The following is a 20251-nucleotide window of genomic DNA, read 5'->3' on the forward strand; positions in this document are numbered from 1 at the left end:
TGAAGAAGCACTTGTTCAGTATAACGGTAATGTGCTGCATGGCATGATGACTATCCATAAGCATTTTTTTAATATGTGTTTGAGATGTGACAGATGACTTTACAGGCAAAGTAACTCATAATTTCTGGGAGAAAAATCTCATCTGTATGTACCATAGTCCATAGCAGCCCCTACTTCCTCACTTGACACATTGAAAATGTACTCAGTCCACTTCACTGAATGAGCTTGAGGCACTTGAGCTGAATGATATAAGGATGGTTTCACTGGGTTATATCCTGCCATGCCCATTGGCATGTATTGGCCAAAGGCCATTAATACAGGACTAGTGTGATTCTGCTGCATGGAGGAGGACATGGGGAGCGTACACAGTGGACTTCACATTTTACACGCTTCAGAGATATACTCTGTTGGGCCCCTTTTGTGGCAGCATGCAAAGGATTTTTGGGGAGGGATGGGGCCATAGATCTTTGACTATACATGTCAAATGCATGGTGATATAGGGGTGATGCATCTGCTGCAGAAACTGCAGAGTGACCCCTTTAAGAGATGAGACCTGCCACACCTGTCCCATAATTAATTGCTTCCCAGCCTGAGTGGGTAGGACTAAATGGGGTCAGATGATAGCTTAGTGGTTGGCTGGGCCTTTGTTGGACTGAGATTTGTCTGGGAGTTGGAACCACAGCAAATAGGAATGCTGCTGTGGAAGATCCTGAGCCTGAGTCTGCAGGAGGTCTGGTACTCCAGAGCATCCATTCTGGGGGCCCAGTGCTTTGTACTGAGGCAAACCGGTGGGGCCGAGGGTCAGCACTTGGGGTCTGCTCCTGCTGCCACACAGTTGGGGTAGGGGTCAGTGTCCAGGGCCAGCACCCACCGGAGCCTGCTGCTGTGCGACCGGAATTGGAAGGTGGCATCCAAGGCAAGCACTTGTTGGAGCCTGGGGTTGGTGTCTGCTGCTGTGTGATGAGGGCTGGGAATCTGCACCCGGGGCTTGCGTCTGGGGCTGAGGATTGGCGCCATGGTCAGCACCTGCCAGAACCCAGGGTTGAAATCCAGGAGCATTGCCTGGGGTCAGCGGCCAGGGCTGGGGGTCGGAGTGTGCGGCAGGGGGTTGGCCACCACCGGGGTTTGGGGCTGGTGCTTTGGGTCTGTGCCTGCTGCCACACGACCAGGGCTAGGGTTTCGTATCCAGAGCCAGCACCCGCCAGGCCCAAGGCCAGCGCTGGGGATCCGCACCCAGGTCTAGCAGCTGTTGGAGCTCAGGGTTGTCACTTGGGGCCAGCATCTGGGGTCAGTGACTAGGGCTTGGAGCGCATGGACAGGGATCAGCGCCTGGGGCCAGCGGCCACTGACGGGATTGGGGGTCTGCACCACACGGCCAGAACCAGGGATTGGAGCCCCCTCTGTGCAGCCAGGGTTTGGAGGCTGGAGCACTAGTCTGCAGCCAGGCTCCTAATTCCCCACCATCCAACCACCTCAAGGCTGAAGTCCGAGCCCCAATAAGTCCCCCTGCGTGCCCCCCCCCAAGATAAAGAACTCACCTTGCTCCTTCACCTGTCTCCAAGACCTGCAGAGTGATGCGTCCAGGAGCAACAAGGAGGGAGAGGAATGTGTGTGATGTCAGTGCAATGTTTTTCAACAGTGTATCTTGATAGAAAAGCAATGAGCTGTATGCCCAAACTACAATATTTTCCCACAGATTGGCAAAACTTTTTCTTGTCTCTATTGGCAGCCTATGAAGTAAAATCTATTTTTTTTGCAGTTTGTGAGCACCGTTGGTCTGAAAAGAATAAATGTGCTCTCTCATTAACAGAGAGGTTTACAGCTGAAATCAGCTCACCCTTTGATTCAACTGTGGTTTTTTTTAATATATATATTTATATACCACAGTCCTGGTACTTTCAAGCCTTTACAGTCAAAGTGGAGGAAGGTGGTGGTGTGTGGGGTGTTTTTTTTTTTTTTTTTTGTTCTAGTCTTTTGGCTTGACTGAACTTGGGTGGGAGGCTTTTTAAAAATGTTCTGTTCATTGACTGCTGCTAGCAGATGGACACACTGCTTGCAGTGCCTCAGGTCTATACACATCTCCTCTCCTTCCCCCAGCTGGGCTGACTGATAATTTATCCACACAATTTAAAAATGAGAAAGTTGAGGAGAAATATCTTGTTCTAATAGGATTTTTGTCACTGCCTTTGTTTTAGATGGGCTGCATCTTTAGGGAGCACTTTTCCATTTCAAGCGCTCTGAAGAATTTTCAATGTGATATTAAATGCTCTCTGACATTTCATCTTGAACAGTAATGGAGTTTAATAGCCTAACAATATTTCTAAAACAGTTGTTTAAATGTAGACACATTTCCTATACACTTTGAAATGGTTCATTCATTTTGCTTAACTCTTAACCACTTTAAAGGCTGTCACTTTAATAACCTGGGCTTGACTGCCACTAGTTCAGAGATGTCCTCTCTTCAGTACAGAACATAAAACTGTTCTTTAGACAAATGATAAATGAACATTGATATATTAAAGCATTCATAGGAATGCCTAAATTTCTTAAATTGGCTGTTGAGAGCCTTCCCCACTTACCAGCAGAAATTGACTAAACCTAGTCTAAAAAGAATTGTGCTTTTTTAGTGGGGTCTCAAGCTGTTACTCTGTTTACTGAGGCATGCATTTTGATTGACATTTTCCAGATTATTCATGACCAGAATTAAAATCAGCTCTTCTACTCAAATCCCACATTCATAGAGATAATGTACAACAATGTTTTAAACTATTCTTATAGGAATGGTCACTAGATAGTGCCATTACACATATTTTTACAAGATTTTGCTAGCATAGCAAACGTTTAGTCTTGGAAGAAAATGTTGTAGTGGTGCTGGTTCCTTGGTAGTTTATTTGGGAGCTGTGACAAGCAACAATGGAATTTGCTCTCTCAATCTCTAAGTCATTTCTTGAGGCAGAACTCCTGCTCCCTGAGAACTGAGCATTGGCATTTGATCGAGAGTTCTGAAAGGGATTGCCTGTATGCCATTAGCTCTGTTTTAGGACGGATGTAATGTGTAAATACAGTAAGTTGCACTAGTACTATACCCATACTACACATCAGTGATTTCTTCATTGGGAATTTGACTTACAAGGCCACTACTCCTTTGCCAAATAGTAGCAGATATAACAATAGCTGCCTCATACATGTTTGATCAAAGGGATTCAGACTGAAGGGGTGTGTGTGTGTATATATATATGTGTGTGTGTGTATGTATGTGTGTGTGTGTGTGTGTATGTATATATATATATATATATATATATATATATATATATATAAAAATTGGAAGTAACTTTAAATGCCATCCAGCAAACATAATTATAGTTTAGGTATACAAGCTTCAGACTTCTGAAGATAAGATAAATTCCAATTTGCTACAGGAGGAGGCTTCTATAGAAATTCTAAGTCTCTAATGTTTGACTTTTCCCCCCTCTGTTGTACTCTGTTCAGTGAGCTTATGGCTGTTTCCCCTACTTAGGAAGTCTTTGGACCAGGTAGAAGGATCATACATAGAAAAACCAAGTTCCGTTCAGTTTTCTCCAAAGCTATTCCCTACTTAGTGTGAGTTGCCAGGTAGGATGATGGCTCCATTATGTAGAAATCTGGGAGTCAAGTTATCTGGGGAAACAAGCTAGTAGTGGGCAAGCTCTGGGAATTGCATTAGGATGGGAAATCATGGGAGCTGTGAATACATTCTTATCAAATGGTGAGGTTTGTTGTTTCCTTGTATTCAAACACCTGACCCACTTTTAAGCAAACATGGAGGCAGTGGACCATCAGTGGACAGAGACTAAGCCTAGAACACTTCAGACAAATAGGTTTAAAAATACAGAAAGTTATGAATAACTGAAAACAGGGTTATAATTGGTAATGCTCTTGAAAGCTTAAATATTGTAATTGTTGTAACCACTCTGGGTATAATATATTGTTTTAGATTTACACAAATACAAGTGAGAGCTGTCTACATTTTTCTTTTAATCACAAATGAAATACTTCTTTCTGTCATCAGTTGAACATTGTAACCATAGGATATGAAATAAAAATCAAATGCTGGCTTGCTTTAAGTGCTCTCTGATAATAAATCATGGATATATTTCTTGTTGTTTCAGACTTTCTAGCTTTTTTTTTTTTTAAAAGGCATTTTTTGAAATGGAAAGTGCAGCATTTCAAAAATTGATTTTGGTGTGTTTTATAAACATGGATTCTCCTTTTTGTGCATTGGTGATTATTGGTTTAAACTGCAGACCAGACTCCCTAAATAACTAGTAATGATTTGCCCCTCTGCTTTTTGGTAGATCTGCTGAGTAACAAGGAGCTATTGCACATCCACAAATGGGGCTGGAATCTCTGACTTCAATGTGAGATGCAGTTGTTCAGCACCTTTGAAAAACAGTCTCACATTTAGGATCCTAAATATGTTTTTAGAAGCTTACTTCCAGGCAGTCAGGTTTGAAAAGCTTGGCCTGTAACTTACGAAAATAAAAAAACTAAAGGTGATTGATTTATATAATCATCATCGGTCAACTGGCAGCATTTTTTTGGCTAACATTTTCAACCGAAAGAGGCTTCTTCTGAGTTGGAATATAAGAAAAGTTGAAGCAATGAGAATCCTTAAAAGGAAAAAAATAATTAACAGAGAATACCACAAAGCAAGTTATATAATTATATTAAAATAGGCGATTCCCTAAAAAGTTCTATTATGTTAATAAGCCTGAATGATTTTCATGATTAATTTGGAGAAAAAGAAAAGGAAGGTTTATACAAATACTCACATTAAATGCTTCCTTGAGACAAATACCCTGATTCCAGCCCACAAGGTCATAGAGCACCACCTTGGAGCCTCATAATGGTCCTTATAATGCTCCCCAATTCACCCCAGTAAGTTATCTTCCTATACCCATCCATTACACTAGACTTTAATCATGGCTATCTCCAATCTGACAATTGTATGAAGATGGGAGCTTTCTCTAATGATATCCATTATTATATGTTTAATTCAGACAAATTGTTCTCACAACTATCATAGGATTTATTCCCAAAGTAAATTCAGTAAAGGTTCTTCCTTCTGTCAAGCAAAGTCCAGACCTTAGGAGCACTTACAATCTCAGCACAGAGGAGTCCTCATCTCTGCAATGAGCTCTGGTAGGCGACCACATGGCCATCAATATGTAAATTAACCAATACTTCTACATATTGGTCATCCCGTCTTTAGCTAGTACTGATTTTCAGCAGAAGTCTTCTCCATGCCTTACAGTCCTGGGGACTATGGAGGATAAATAATTTAACTAATTCTGGATATCCATATTTAGAGGATGATCTTGCTCTTTGAGTGCTTGCTCATGTTGATTCCATTCTAGATGCGTGTGTGCCCACATGCACAGATGTTGGGATTTCTGCCTTAGTGGTATCTGTAGGGTTGGCTGCGGCACCCCCTTGAGTGCCGTGCTCATGCATCTGTATATTAGGTGCCACCGGCCCTATGTCCTCTCAGTTCCTTCTTACCGCCCATGATGGTTGGTTGGAGTGCCTTGTCTTGCAGATCGCAAGAGCATTAGCAGTTCTTTATAGCTTTTTGTTCTTTTATCTGTACATAGTTTGTAGGTAGTTAGTTAGCCTTTAGTAGAGTTAGGTTAGAGTCCCAGCTGGGATTTCGTCCTCGAGCTCTCCCGGCGGCTTCAAGTCATGCTCAACATGCAGCAGGTTGATGCCTGTCAGTGATCCCCATGACAGCTGCCTGAAGTGTTTGGGGAAATCCCATAGGAAAGATAAGTGTTGGATCTGTAAAAACTTTTGACCTCGAGCAGAGAAGGAGCAGGATATCCAATTGAGGGCCCGCCTCCTAGAGGCTGCACTTCGCCCTGTGTCGGAGCCCTCCACTGTGGACCCCACACCGAGTACTTCGCCTTTGATGCGGAGCACACCACCTGCACCAGGTTCTGCCCAGCACCATTCCCCCTCACCGGTGCTAAAGAAGTGGCAAAAGAAAAAGAGCCCCCTGGCACTGAAAAACAAGGGAACTCGGGGCAAAGGCCTGTGTCAGGCCATGCACCCACTTGGGGCTTCACGGGGGTACTGCTGAAGTCAGACCCCCCCCAGCCCAGCAAGATCCACCCCCGACTCCAGGAAATGGCAGGGGTCCCCAGCCTCTTCTAGGGTCATTGGTACCTGAAGTGGTCCCAGTAACTAAAGACCAAGTGAGCAGACCGGCACCGCAGGCGCCGCACCAGGTGGCGGACTCAGCTAAGACCCCGGCACTGGAAGGGCAAGCTGATCATGGTGCAGCCGCATAAGACAGTGGAGCACCCCTGGTCACTGGACTGTAGATCTCCATCTCTGCAACCTCGGACCCCGGCACTTTATCCTGGCTCTCCAGATAGACCCAGGTTCTCGACATGCTCCTCACCTACTAGGCATGGGACACCGGAATCAAAGCACTGGTCTCTGTACCGCTGGTACCGGCGAGCTTCCGGCCACAGGTCACCAAGGCTGGCTTCAGGCAGTCTCCCAGACATCGGTCCCCGCCAGGAGGGACCGTTAATCGTCATGGCACCGGTCCCGGTCCCCCCAGTACCGTTCCTCCAGCAGGTGTCATTACTCGCCCCCGCCGGTCGTCAATCAGAGTCAGCTGGCAGACTCAGGCTTTAATGGCTCCACTGTGGTTGCCGGAAGGACAGTGGTCCGAGACGGACCGAGAGTTCAGCCCTTCGCCTCAAAGGGGGGATTCACCACCAATGAGGGAGACCAGTGCAGCACCCACCACAGCTACATCACAGCAAGGGCAGTGGCCCTCCCAGTGGCCATATTGGAACCCTTGGGGAGTGCCAGTGATGCTGGTCCTGTACTTCCACCAGCCCTCCCTGGCTGCCTCGGACAAACTGGCCATGACGCTGCAGTTGGAATGCGGTGCTGAATCTGTTGTGGGGGCAGTGCACCAGACCCTGGCATGTAGGGATCTCTCCCTGGACAAAGAAGGGGAACACGCTCCCCCACAGGCGATGCAGTCATCGTTGTCGTCCTCTAGACAACATTAAGGAGCACCAGGCCCTTCTTAAAAGGGTGGCTGCAAAGTTAAACTTACAGATTGAAGAGGTTGCAGAGGAGGATGATGACCTCTTCAACATTATTTTGGCTACCACCCCCGCCCGGGTCGCGTTGCCTGTCCACCCAGGGGTCCTCAAGATTGCCAAGTCATTGTGGCAAACCCCCTCTTCTATTCCGCCAACTTTCAAGAAAGCAGAAAAGAAATATTACGTCCCCGTGAAAGGGTTTGAATACCTGTATACGACCCCAAGGGGCATCACTGGTCGTGTCCGCAGTGAATGCAAGGGACAGACAGGGCCAACTTAGTTGCACCCCCAAAAATAAGGATGCCAAAAGAATCGATTTATTTGGCAGAAAAGTTTGACGGCCAGCCTTCAATTTAGGGTGTCGAATCACCAGGCCCTGTTGGGCAGATATAATTTTAATCTGTGGGACTTGTTGAATAAGTTTAAGGAGGTTCTCCCACAGGATCGTGCCCAGGAGTTGCTGCTCTGGTGGACGAAGGCATGGCAGTGGCCAGGGGAGTCCTTCAAATGGCCTGGGATACTACTGATTTGGCAGCCAGGGTGGTCGCATCTGCGGGTGGCCACGAGACACAGCTCATGGTAGTAGTCCTCTGGCTGTGTCAGGCCACTATTCAGGATCTCCCATTTGACGGGGCAGGGTTCTTCGAGCTCACGGACTCGAGACTCCATGGCCTTAAAGACTCCCAGAAACCAGGGAAGCCAGAAGGAGCCGTTTTTGAGGGTGCCCCTTAGGACTATGCCCCAGTCAATCTACTGGATCCATCCCTCTCCTTCCTCAACCACCTCCACCCTTTCCAGTCAGCCTGGTCCTGTATCACTTGGACACGATTTCTTCAGTCTATACTCTGCAGTCTGTAGCCGGCCCTCCCTCCCCTTTTCTCAGTCCCTCTTCAGGGACCCTTCTCATGAGTAATTGCTGGTCCAGGAGGTCGAAAACCTCCTGTGTCTGGGGGCAGTGGAGGACGTTCCTCGGGACATGTTGGGGAAAGGATTATACTCCCGTTATTTCCTAATCCCAAAAGCAAAAGGAGGCCTCAGACCCATCTTGGACCTGCTTCGTCCCAACTACGTGCTTACCGAGCAGGTCCGGGATGATGCTGGCTTCACTAGGGCACTACTACAAGCCTTCAGATTGTGAACTCCGAGCCTGCCTCCAAGGACAGTGCTCATGTTGATTCCATTCTAGATGACTCACAAGCAAGCATTCAAAGAAGAAAAAATAGTTACCTATCTTTCCTAATGTTGTTCTTCGAGATGTGTTGCTCATGTCCATTCCATTACCTGCCCTTCTACCCGTCTGTCAGAGTTGCTGGCAAGAAGGAACTGAGGATGTAGGGTCAGTGGCTAATATACTGACATATGAACATAGCACTCAAGGGGGCGCCGCAGCTGACCATACGGATACCACTAAGGCAAAAATCTGACAACTGTGCACGTGGGCGAGCACACACCTAGAATGGAATCGACATGAGCAACACATCTCGAAGAACAGCAGTTATGAAAAGGTAGGTAACCGTTTTTCCCACGTTGGAGGCACACTGCTGTAATGGAGCTGTGTGTACCTTTGTATAATGAATAGGAAAATGTATCTTTGTTTACTTGAAAGGAATTGTTCTTTGATTAATAAGGTCCATATATCTGGCCCGCTCTGAAGACAAATAATTTCCATCTCTGTTCTAGATGATCTGACATCCAAAGATTTGGGTTTATTTCATCAGGGGAAATTATCCCCATGCCCTGCAGTAACAGAAATCATTGTGTTTTTTCTTCAAAGTATAATTAATGCAATATGTAATTTTAGGAAAATAGAATGGAAGTTGGAATTCCCAACTGGAGGGAATTTCATTGGGTGGGGGCCTTCCCCTGCTGTCAGTGACTGATAGATCTTGTTCCACCATCAGTCTGAAAGCAGGCTGAAATACTGTACTTATTGTAATGGATCTGTGGACCTTACTACTCAAAGAAAGGAAATTTTCACATAACCTGATAATTTTTCCTATTCTGTATGTATCAGTCATACAGAATACTTTTAATAGTTGGAGACCGTCTAGCATTTATAGATGTTAAGGTTTGTTGAAATATTTAAAATTTCATAAAATCATAGCTGTTTAACAAATGGAGCCATCTAGCCTGTCTTCCTACCAATATCGAATTGTTCCACATTGCATGTTTTTTTCATGTGGTATTATGTTAGGATTCAGATGTCCCAAGCAATGGGGGTTTCCACCACTTTCCTTAGGAGATTATTATGCTGTCCAGTAGGTTTTATTGTAAAGGAAGGTTTTCCTAATATTGTGCTTGCTTATTCCTTTAATTTTACATCATCAATCCCTAGTCATACACTCATGTTTATACTTTCTTATAGCTTGTTTCATTATCCCCTAAAAATTCAGGGATTTTTTTTCTTAATGTTCCATATTTTACTGAGGTAAAAGTTAAATTTATAGGGCCTAATTCAGGGATGGGCAAACTTTTTGGCCCAAGGGCCACTTCTGGGTATAGAAATTGTATGGTAGGCCACAAATGCTCACAAAATTCGCGGTTGTGGCATGGGAAGGGATGAGGGCTCTGGGGTGGGGCCAGAAATTAGGAGTTCAGGGTGCAGGAGGGGGCTCTGGGCTGGAGCAGGGGGGTTGGGGTCCAGGGGCAGGGTGAGGGGTACGGTTGGGGGTATGGGCTCTGGAGTGGGGCTGGGGATGAGGGGTTGGGGGTACAGGAGGGTGCGCTGGCCTGGGACCAAGGGGTTTGGAGGGCAGGAGGGGGATCAGAGCTGGGGTTGGGGTGTAGGCTCCAGGCGGCACTTACCTCAAGCAGCTCCCAGAAGCAGCAGCATGTCCCCCATCCGGTTCCTACGCGGAGGCGCAGCCAGGCAGCTCTGCATGCTGCCCCGTCCTCAGGCGCCACCCCTGCAGCTCCCATTGGTCATGGTTCCTGGCCAAAAGGAGCTGCGGGGGCGGCGCTTGGGGAGGGGGCAGTGTGTGAAGCCCCTTGGCTGCCCCTACCCATAGGAGCTGGAGGGGGGGACATGCCGATGCTTCCAGGAGCTGTGTGGAGCCACAGCACGTACGGAGTGGGGCAAGCCCCCAGCTGGAGCGCCGGAGCGGGGCAAGTCCCGGACCCCGCTCCCTGGCGGCAGCTTGAGGATGATACTAAACTACTCAAGATAGTTAAGTCCAAAGCAGACTGCGAAGCGCTACAAAGGGATCTCTCAAAACTGGGTGACTGGGCAACAGAATGGCAGATGAAATTCAGTGTTGATAAATGGAAAGTAACACACATTGGAAAACATAATCCCAATGATACACATAAAATGATGGGGTCTAAATTTGCTGTCACCACTCGAGAGAGATCTTGGAGTCATTGTGGATAGTTCTCTGACAACATCAGAGGCCGTGGCAGTCAAAAAGACTAACGATGTTGGGAATTATTAAGAAAGGGATAGATAATAAGACAGAAAATACCATGGATTTATATAAAGGCAATATCATATGCCCACATCTTGAATACTGCATGCAGATGTGGTTGCCCTATCTCAAAAAAAGATATTGGAATTGGAAAAGGTTCAGAAAAGGGCAAACAGAATGATTTTGGGGTATAGAACAGCTTCTGTATGAGGAGAGATGAATAAGATTGGGGCTTTTCATCTTGGAAAACAGACTACTACGGGGGGATAGCATAGAGGTCTATAAAATCATGACTGGTGTGGAGAAAGTAAATAAGGAAGTGTTATTTACTCCTTCTCATAACACAAGAACTTGGGGTCACCGAATGAAATTAATAGGCAGCAGATTTAAAACAAACAAAGTATTTCTTCACACAACACACAGTCAGCCTGTGGAACTCTTTGCCAGAGAATGTTGTGAAGGCCAAGACTATAACAGTGTTCAAAAAAGAACTAGAAAAGTTCATGGAGGATAGGTCCATCAATGGCTATTAGCCAGGATGGGAGGGCTGGTGTCCCTAGCCTCTGTTTGCCAGAAGTTGGGAATGGGTGACAGGGGATGTATCACTTCATGATTACCTGTTCTGTTCATTCCCTCTGGGGCACCTGGCATTTGCCACTGTCGGAAGACAGGATACTGGACTAGATGGACCTTTGGTCTAACCCAGTATGGCCGTTTTTATGTTCTTATGTTTGTTTTTCTGTTTTTTGTTAGCTAGATTAGGACTGTAAGGGAAGAATAAAGAAATCCTTCCTCCCAGAGTAGATTCAAATGAATGGCAAGGATTAAATATATATTCATATTCAGACAGACATTACCCATATAAATGTGCTAACACTATTTTCTGTCAGGGGCACACCAGCCATGTTGAAGTACATAGGTTTCATATTACATTTTAAGAAATCTTTACTTGGGCAGTCTGAAAATCTGAAGAAATTTTGGAATGGTAATTCTGCTGAAATATGAGACGCACTCTTTAAGCACAAATTTTCATTTCAAAGCAGCAACAGATAGCATTCAAGACTGGTTTGATAAATTACATTGTTAGGATATAGATATTCAAGCCTGCCTGGCCTGTGTATTCTTATCACTTAGCTAGTTATAGAGGTATAAAAGAAAGACAATGATTTTGATTCTATCTGTGTAAGGGCCTTCTCTCACTGTGACAGTCTGAGGCCCTGTTTAGTCATATTGAAAAAAGGCAATCTGGGGCTGTTAGGAAGGTGATCTGATCTATCACCTCCAGAGAAAGGGAAGAGCCTAGAACATGTAAAAGGAAATTTAGTTTGATAGTTTTCTGTCTAGTAAGAACTCACTTATCAATAGACACAGCTGGAGAACCCTTATGTCTGTATAGATGTACTTGTAAAAACCTTATGTCTGTATAGACGTAGTTCTGAAATCCTCACTTCTGTATTGTTAGTTCTCAGGGATATAATTGGTTAGCTAATCATGTTACAATATGTTAGGATTGGTTAGGTAAATTTTAGTAGAATGATTGGTTAAGGTATAGCTAAAAATATTACTGTATAAATTAGGGACAAACAGGAAGTAAGTTGGGGTTCGAAAAAAAGGAAAAAGGAGCTTGGATTTAAGCTTGCTGGAAGTTCACCCCAATAAACATCAAATTGTTTGCACCTTTGGACTTCGGGTATTGTTGCTCTCTGTTCATGCGAGAAGGACCAGGGAAGTGTGAGAATGAAGGAATAAGCTCTCTAACAAACATAACTGATTCACATCATTTTACAGCCAAGACTCATTGCAATTTAGCTTGAATTTATTTTTAATCTAAGACTAACAATTAAAAGAACGGAAATTTAAATGTGGAGGCTGAAGCTCAGTCGTTAACTTTTTCCATTGTCTACATGTAGTGAAATTCATATGTAACATCTGTAACTGCAATATCCAGTTGGAAGGTGATTAATTAAGGACAGAGTTTAATTCTTTAATTAGGGCTTCAAGAAAAATTACCTGACACCTCCTACCTTCAGGACCAAGTTTTGTGCCACCAGCCCTCTTCTGTGTGAAGGAATAGAACAGCTGGGCACTGCTGTCAATCATCTTTTATATATAAAATGTTTTAAATCTGTATTAAACTTTAGACATCTTACTTTTGTTATACCTCCTTTTCCTTCCTGGCTTCCCTTCACTTTTCTGTTATTTTCCTTTCCATTGTAGATAAACATTATCTCTTCTTGTGTAGTTTTCAGTAACTGTCTTTTCTTCTTCTCAACAATTTATTCCCCCCCCCCATTATGTTTTCTGCCTCCTCACCCACCTTATCTTAGAATCATAGAAATGTAGGTCTGGAAGGAGCCTTTCAGTCATTATGTTTAGCCCCCTGCACTGAAGCAGGACCAAGTAAACCTAGACCCATCCCTAACAGGTGTTTGTCTAACTTGTTCTTAAGAACCTCCAATGATTGGGATTCCACAACCTCTTTTGGAAACCTATTCCAGAGCTTTACTATCAATAGAAAGCTTTTCCTAATATCAGTGTAGATCACCCTTGCTGCAGATTAAGCCCACTACTACTTGTCCTACCTTCAGTGGATATGGAGGATAACATCCTCTTTATAACAGCCCTTAACATATTTGAAGACTATCAGATTCCCCCTCAGTTTTCTTTTCTTAAGACTTAAACATGCTCACTTTTTAAACCTTTCTTAGTAGGTCAGATTTTCTAAAGGTTTTTATTATTTTTGTTGCTTTTCTCTGGACTCCCTCCAATTTGTCCACATTTTTCTTAAAGTATTCTTAAAGATACAGTATTCCAGCTCAACCCTCACCGTGCTGAGTAGAGTGGGACCATTACCTCCTGTGCCTTATGTATGACACTCCTGTTAATACACCCCAGAATGATATTAACCTTTTTTTTTTTTTTTGCAAGTGCATCACATTGACTGTCATTCAAAAAGAATTAGATCAGTTCGCGGAGGATAGACACATCAGTGGATATTAACCAAGATGGTCAGGGATGCAACCCTATGCCCTGGGCATCCCTACACCTCAGAAGCTGGGGCTGGATGATGGGATGGATCACTTGATAATTGCCTCATTCTGTTCATTCACTCTGAAGTGTCTGGCACTTGCCACTGTCAGAAGACAGGATACTGGGCTAGATGCCCTGTTCTGTTCACTCCCTCTGAAGCACTGTCCACTGTCAGAGACAAGATACTGGACCATTGGTCTGATCCAGGATGGCCATTCTTATGTGCCAGGGTGTTTTCCCCTGGATCCTGCTCAGAGGCTTCTTCATCTTGCATATCAGCCTCCATCTAGTAAGTCTCTGATAAATCTGAAGACCCCTGGTTTCTGTGAGCTTGATTGGAGGGGTAGCTGTTACTCTTTTCCCTTTAGGCTCATGGCTGCTGAGATACCGAGTGTATATATCTATCTCTGTCTCAACTATATAGCTGCTGCAATGGGGGATGTTTTTGTTGCTCTATCCCTTCTCCAGCATCAGTTTGTAGTTCCTCTTTGTATAACTCCAATGCCTGGCTCCTCTGCTACTGTTCCTGGTTTCCCAAGCTGCTGCAGAATGTAATTAACAGGATTCTTTTCAGTTTCACTGATGCCCACAGGATTCTGAAGAACACTGAAAGCTGACAAGGCTCTTGTTTGTTTTCACTCTGCGGCAGTTTAGAAAACCTCTTACCATCTGCAGAGTCACTGGAGCTGACTGCTAGCAGACAGACGCCACTGCATCAATTTGTACTTGGTTTATATTGAAAGGTTTTACATAACAGAGAAACGTAGCTTTTAGTGTTTAATATGAAACAGAAGTTCAAATTCTGCAGAATTTTATGGCACTTGCCTGGGAAAATTATCTATGGGCAATGGGCTGTAACTTTGAATTTTCTTCAGTTTGCTGATTTATGAAATTTATTTTTTGTTAACTGCAATGTGGTTTATAACTTCTGTAGAGCAAGTTCTGACGTTTTTGGTATGGCCGAAAAATATCTTTAAAATCATGGGAAAAAGCAATCTTTTCTAAAACTGTGAGATCACTAGTCATAAGCAAATCTCCTCTGCCTAGAACAATCTAGAAGTGACGTAGATGGGTGATGGAGTAAGTGTGCAGATCGGCAGTAATGTGCCATCTGTTGTGGGAAAGGTAACAACTGACTTATAAATGGTAGACATGCATTGTAGAAATCACTAAGAATAATTATGCCATGTGACTATAAATGTGATTTGATGTAAAAACACTGTCCAAACAAAACAGAGATTAAAACCGAGCATAAATAAGCTTTGATAGGAGTGAAGAACAATGCACTGTTATGATCAATAGCTCTGTCTTGAAGTGCTTGGAGTGATTTTTTCTTTCTAATCCTTTAATGCCAGATAGCTAAGGAATACCTTTCATTAAAGATAAATGTGTGTTCACACGTCTCACGAGCAAGACAGCCTTTCAACTGTTTAAGGATTAAACACGTATTAATTTTATCTCAGCAGTAGAATCTTCTTGGGTGAAAAAATAACAGACAACACAACTTCTGTTAAAAATGTGCTTTCAAAATTAATCATGAACAACCTAAATTAGTTTGAATTATAGAGCAATCAATCAACCTTTTACAGTTGAGTTTACAAATTCTGATTAACGCAGCTTAGTTTGAGTAAACAGCATCAGCAGAGCATCAAGACATAGAAGTAGCAGGGATTTCCCCACCAAGGGCTGGAAGATGCAGCAGTGAAGCAGGAAGAGGCCCAGGGATGGGTCTCACTCTCTCTCCCTTTGCAGCACTTAGTGTTAGGCTGATTTTTACTGTTTGAACTCTGGATGTTATTTTCCATCTACTTATTGATTGTATCATCCAACCTCCTCCCTCTTTTCCTCACAGTCCACACACTGTGCACCACTCCATCTTTTCCTTTCTCTCCTTCCCCTTCAGTGTCCTCTTTCTCTCCCTTTATTTTTTCTTCACCTCTGTCTGAATAAATTAATGAATATTTAAAAAAAAAAGAAATGGAGCTAACAAGTTCTGTTAAATCTTGATGTGACCAAAATCAAACTGCTTTTCTACCCTCACCATCAACCACCTTCCTCCGCAGCACTCAAATTCATATCCTGGGAGTTGTCTTTGACTCCTCCCCTTTCCTTGCCCCACATACCAAGGCAGTGTCTTAAATTCTGTCCTTTTATTTCAAATGCTGAAAAGTCTAGTGCCAGGTCCTCCTCTCATCATCTGCTGTAATTACTCCTCTTAAGGCCTTTTGGACATCCATATTTTCCACCTCCAGTCCATAGAAAATGATGCCAGTAGCATAGAATCATAGAATATCAAGGTTGGAAGGGACCTCAGGAGGTCATCTAGTCCAACCCCCTGCTCAAAGTAGGACCACTCCCCAGACAGATTTTTACCCCAGTTCCCTAAATGGCCCCCTCAAGGATTGAACTCACAACCCTGGATTTAGCAGGCCAATGCTCAAACCACTGAGCATCTTTGCCTGTCATTCAGAACATCTCCACCCCCCTCTTTGAATCCACTAGCTCCTGCTTCAACTTTGCATCAAGCTCAGATTTTTTGTAACCACCTTCATAGGCCTGCTTATGGGGTTTAAATTGTATATTTACCAGTCCTACAAAGAATTGAGTACGTTGTCCTTATAAAATCATAACCCACTCCACTAGAGCTGTAGCAGCATCTTTGGGTAAGGAGAACCACCAGGGGGTGTCTGCATATTTTTACAAAGCACTATAGCCAGTTTATGCCTTGTACTCAGCCTTCAGGCAGCGAGTCCACAAGGAGGTAGTGTATTTATCTTCCTTTCTCCAACCAATTATTTACTGTGGTATTAAGTACTGAGTTTAGTTTGTTGAAGGTCTAGAAAGTATTTATTTTGGCTTCATTGGATGTCTTTTCGAGCCTTCCCCTCCATATATATTTATCCACTGACGAATTGCTATTCATACTTCATTTGTTTGTGCTTGTGGCAATGAGGGCATGGACTAAAAATTTGTCACAGCAGATTCTTTTCTTATGCCCTAGTTAGGTGGTTACAGGCACCTGCCTTTCAGAAGTGAAAAGTTAGAATTGCTATAGTATTAGTAACAAATCAAATTCAGAGTTACATGTTACAGCCCTGGAAGTTATCACACTGGTGAGGTAGACAGAATGGAATGGAAGATAGGCAAAACACGTTAGTCGGCACTGGTGAGTTAGGGCAACAACAAGATTTAGTAGTTAAGGTTTGTTCTTGATAGTTATCTTTAAGTGAAGATGCTTCAGTCTTGGCATATAGGAAGGAGCTAAAAGGAATACAAGATGCTTTGTGTTCCCTTATAAGAATCTAGAAGCCTAATTGCCGACTGTCGTGCCCCATCTTAACTGAAACTGAAGTTTAAAATGGGCACAACCTGTACAGAAAGCGAGGGAAAGAACTGCATTGATCAATGTGATTGTCGTGATTAAAGACCTGTGTAGAGAATGGGCCCAATTTCTGTGTGATTTTAATTTATTTTCCTACCATTAAAGCTATTGGATTTGGCGGTTAGTATTTTGGGAAATACTGTCCAAATAAGTGGCATTAAAGGGCAGGGGTGAACTAACATTCCATAAGTTGGCAGAGTCCTTGCATGTAAATAGCGAGGCCAAGAAAACATCAAGCCACCTCTTTGAAATGAAGAGCAAGTTAGATGGAGAGTCTGAAATTTTTTACCTGCTTGGTGGTAACTGTGAACTTCTCGCTGTTGATAAATCAACCAGAAACGATCATGTTCCCAAACTGCTTTAAATTATATCAGCCTCATATGATGTTTACCAGGGAAATGGAATTTACTAGTTTTGTGGGTATATGGTGTTTTGTTTTTCATTGAAGATGACTTATCTCTCGTTGTGTATAATGAAATAGGAAACTGATTGCAAAATGTTAATGCACATGTTTTTGGGCTTGATCACAATGTAAACAGATGAACACTTCCACCTCCAGTGCTATAGGTGGGGGCAAGGGCATCTCCAGCATAAAGAGTTGTAGCCACTCTCCAAGATTCTCCTCCTTGTTCTAGGTTTTCTACATTGAGTGAAATCAGTCCTTTTGATGGTGGATTGCAGTGCTGCAATGTTTTTGCTCTAGCATCTTACTTTCCTATGTTGTGGACTATCAACAAAATGTGCAAAAGCAATCTGAAGAAATGCTAGCACGTAGAATTAAATCTTCCACTAGACCCACAAAGATTATTGAATAGAGTGCTCAGTGAAAGATCACCTTTCCCAAATGGGTTGTCTTTCCAGATCAGTGTCTTGCACACTCCAAACACTCGCTTGTACAGTTGCTGCATTTCCTTATTTAACAATATTAATATTAATATTATTTGAAAATCAGTTGAGTCTCCAATATATTTTTATTTCTTAATTACCCCAGTATCAACCTGGGCATGGAGCTCCATAGAGGCATTGCACTCAGCTCCTGGAGAAGAGGAGCACCTAAATAGTTGTCTCTTGGGACTACTTCAGGCATCAGTGTTTTTCAGAGGGAGTCATATACAATTCTTAGACACAAGCAAGCTTGTTGATATGATGGGCTTGTAGAATGGGAGGCGTTTAAAGCAGATCCCTGAATAAAAGGGCAAGATGGAAACAAGGAGGAACGAGAAGTCTCTGGTAGAAATAGAGGATGTTTTATTGGAAGGGTGCAGGCTATGGAGAAAAAACAATGAAGGGGAAGAGAGGAGATGTAAGCCAGCAGATTAATTTTGGGAGAAGACTATATTTGAAATTTTTTGGCTACCAAGGACCTGAAATGCTTGGAAAAACTCCCATTAATTTCAGTGAGCTTTGGATCAGCCCCCAAATACCTTATTTAATAGATCTCTGAAAAAACTTTGAAGATGAAACCTGTCCTCCCTCCCCTTCAAAACTTTTATCGCCCTTGTTTGAAAGTTGTGTGCGTGATGTCTTGCTTCCTGTCTAATACACAAATGGGATGAGGCATAATTGCCTAGAACAGCTATGGGTTGATGAGTGCACATAACTCCTATTTGTGCAGAGGTGAGGTTGACATAGTTCTGTGGTTCTCTATTTGTGTGCAATTTTCTGCTTGGGATGAGTTACACTGAACCTTTAGATTTCTGGGAGTGTCTTTACAGGCACCAAGTCAGAATTTTTTTGTTGACTTAAAGGTTTTTCAGATACTATGCATGTCCCTTAACACATTGTTAGTGGTGCTTATGTAGGAAGGGCCTAATTAGTAGGTGCCACAAAGAAAAGAATTACAGATGTTATTTTTGTGACATTTATGATGTTGTCACTGTTCTGTTGCCTTAACTGAAAAACTCTGGATAAGCCACATGGAAAATTTTATACTCACCTCATCAAATATGCTTACAAGTTTGTAACAATTCTGTGAAATTAATGGATTCATGTTTCCTGTAAGAACATGTAGTGGAAACATCTCTCTGGTGTACTGAACTAAAGTGGTGTTGTTTTTTTGTGTGTGTTACTGCCTGACCCATTGATTGTTAGTGAACCCAATACTTATAATCATGACTTCTCCCATCTTTTCCACCAAGTCAGCTTCACGTTCCCTTCTTGGCATGGTTTCCCATAGCTAGAGCTTTGAGAGAGGGCTGGACCTTGCTTTCCATATCTGTCTTAGCAGCTGTACCACTTCCTATCATGACTCATCTAAAGTGCCTTCACCTTAGAAGACATGTACATTTGTTTTCCTGAATCAACATAGTCTGGCAGCTAAACCTTAAATGAAGCCTCTTCTCTGAATATGTTCAGAGGAAGGAAGTTCTGCCCTATCAGAGACAACCATGAATAAGCTTTGAGATAAGCCGCATAAGCTCCTTTCCTTGTGGTTTTGGTGTGTTGTTAAGGGGAACCACATACTTCATCAGTTTTGGGCGAATTGCCACAAAATGTATAATTTTGTTTGCAATTAAAGTGGTGTTTGGAAAAGTGTCTAGCACACTTTGGATGCTATCTCAGCCAAATGACGAAGGATGGATCTAAGTTTTTGATGTTTACTAATGTGGTTGCCTCAGTTCTGCCCAAATTGAGATCTAGGCCCTGATTTCTCCCCCCCCCACCCCCCAGAGGTGCTGAGCACCAAAACTCTGGTTGACTTCAGTGGGATGCTGGGTCCCCTCTGAAAATCAGTCTAACTGTCTCAAATTGAGTGCCCAAAAATAGTGGACACATTTGAAAATGTAAGGCATAATCTCCATGGAGCTACAAGATCTAAGAAATTGTTCTGTGTTGAAAATAACTTACTCTATTATATGCCTTTTTAGTCTTTCTGTGTTTTATTAAAAGATATCCTTCTGCAACAAAATGCCAAGTAATTTGAATTCCTAAGCAAAGTTTTTCTTAAGTTTGGTCCTTTGTTAAAAAGTGAATTAATTACAAAATTGTTTTAAGAGTTTTTTCCTCTCTCTTTTCTTAGGGAAACGTCAAATTCATCACTTGGGAAACCAGTTGCAACTCAACCAGCATTGTCTTGATACTGCCTTTAACTTTTTCAAGATGGCGGTGAGCAAGCACTTAACCCGTGGGAGAAAGATGACTCATGTAATTGCTGCATGTCTCTACTTGGTGTGTAGAACAGAAGGAACGCCTCGTATCCTTTCGCTTTTGAGCAAAACAAAGGTTGTTATTTTTTTTGGATCGGTAGGTAAAACACTTCAGATATTCGAAAACTTGAAAAATCACTGTTCCTGTGATGCTAATAAAATTCCACTTTCAGAAAGTTAAAC

The 20251-nt window shown here is 43.0% G+C and overlaps 1 protein-coding gene across 4 annotated transcripts in view; it reads left to right on the forward strand.

Moving 5' to 3' along the window:
• BRF1 (BRF1 RNA polymerase III transcription initiation factor subunit) overlaps nucleotides 1–20251 on the forward strand; it is a 239089-nt gene that overhangs the window by 46759 nt on the left and 172079 nt on the right. For all 4 annotated transcript variants that reach the window (XM_045013916.1, XM_045013914.1, XM_045013915.1 and 1 more), the window contains one exon: nucleotides 19942–20115. In XM_045013916.1, coding sequence (XP_044869851.1) covers nucleotides 19942–20115 — 174 coding nt within the window. The remainder of the gene's footprint in view (nucleotides 1–19941; nucleotides 20116–20251) is intronic.

The sequence above is a fragment of the Mauremys mutica genome, chromosome 4 (genome assembly GCF_020497125.1).
Source record: "Mauremys mutica isolate MM-2020 ecotype Southern chromosome 4, ASM2049712v1, whole genome shotgun sequence".
NCBI lineage: Eukaryota > Metazoa > Chordata > Testudines > Geoemydidae > Mauremys > Mauremys mutica.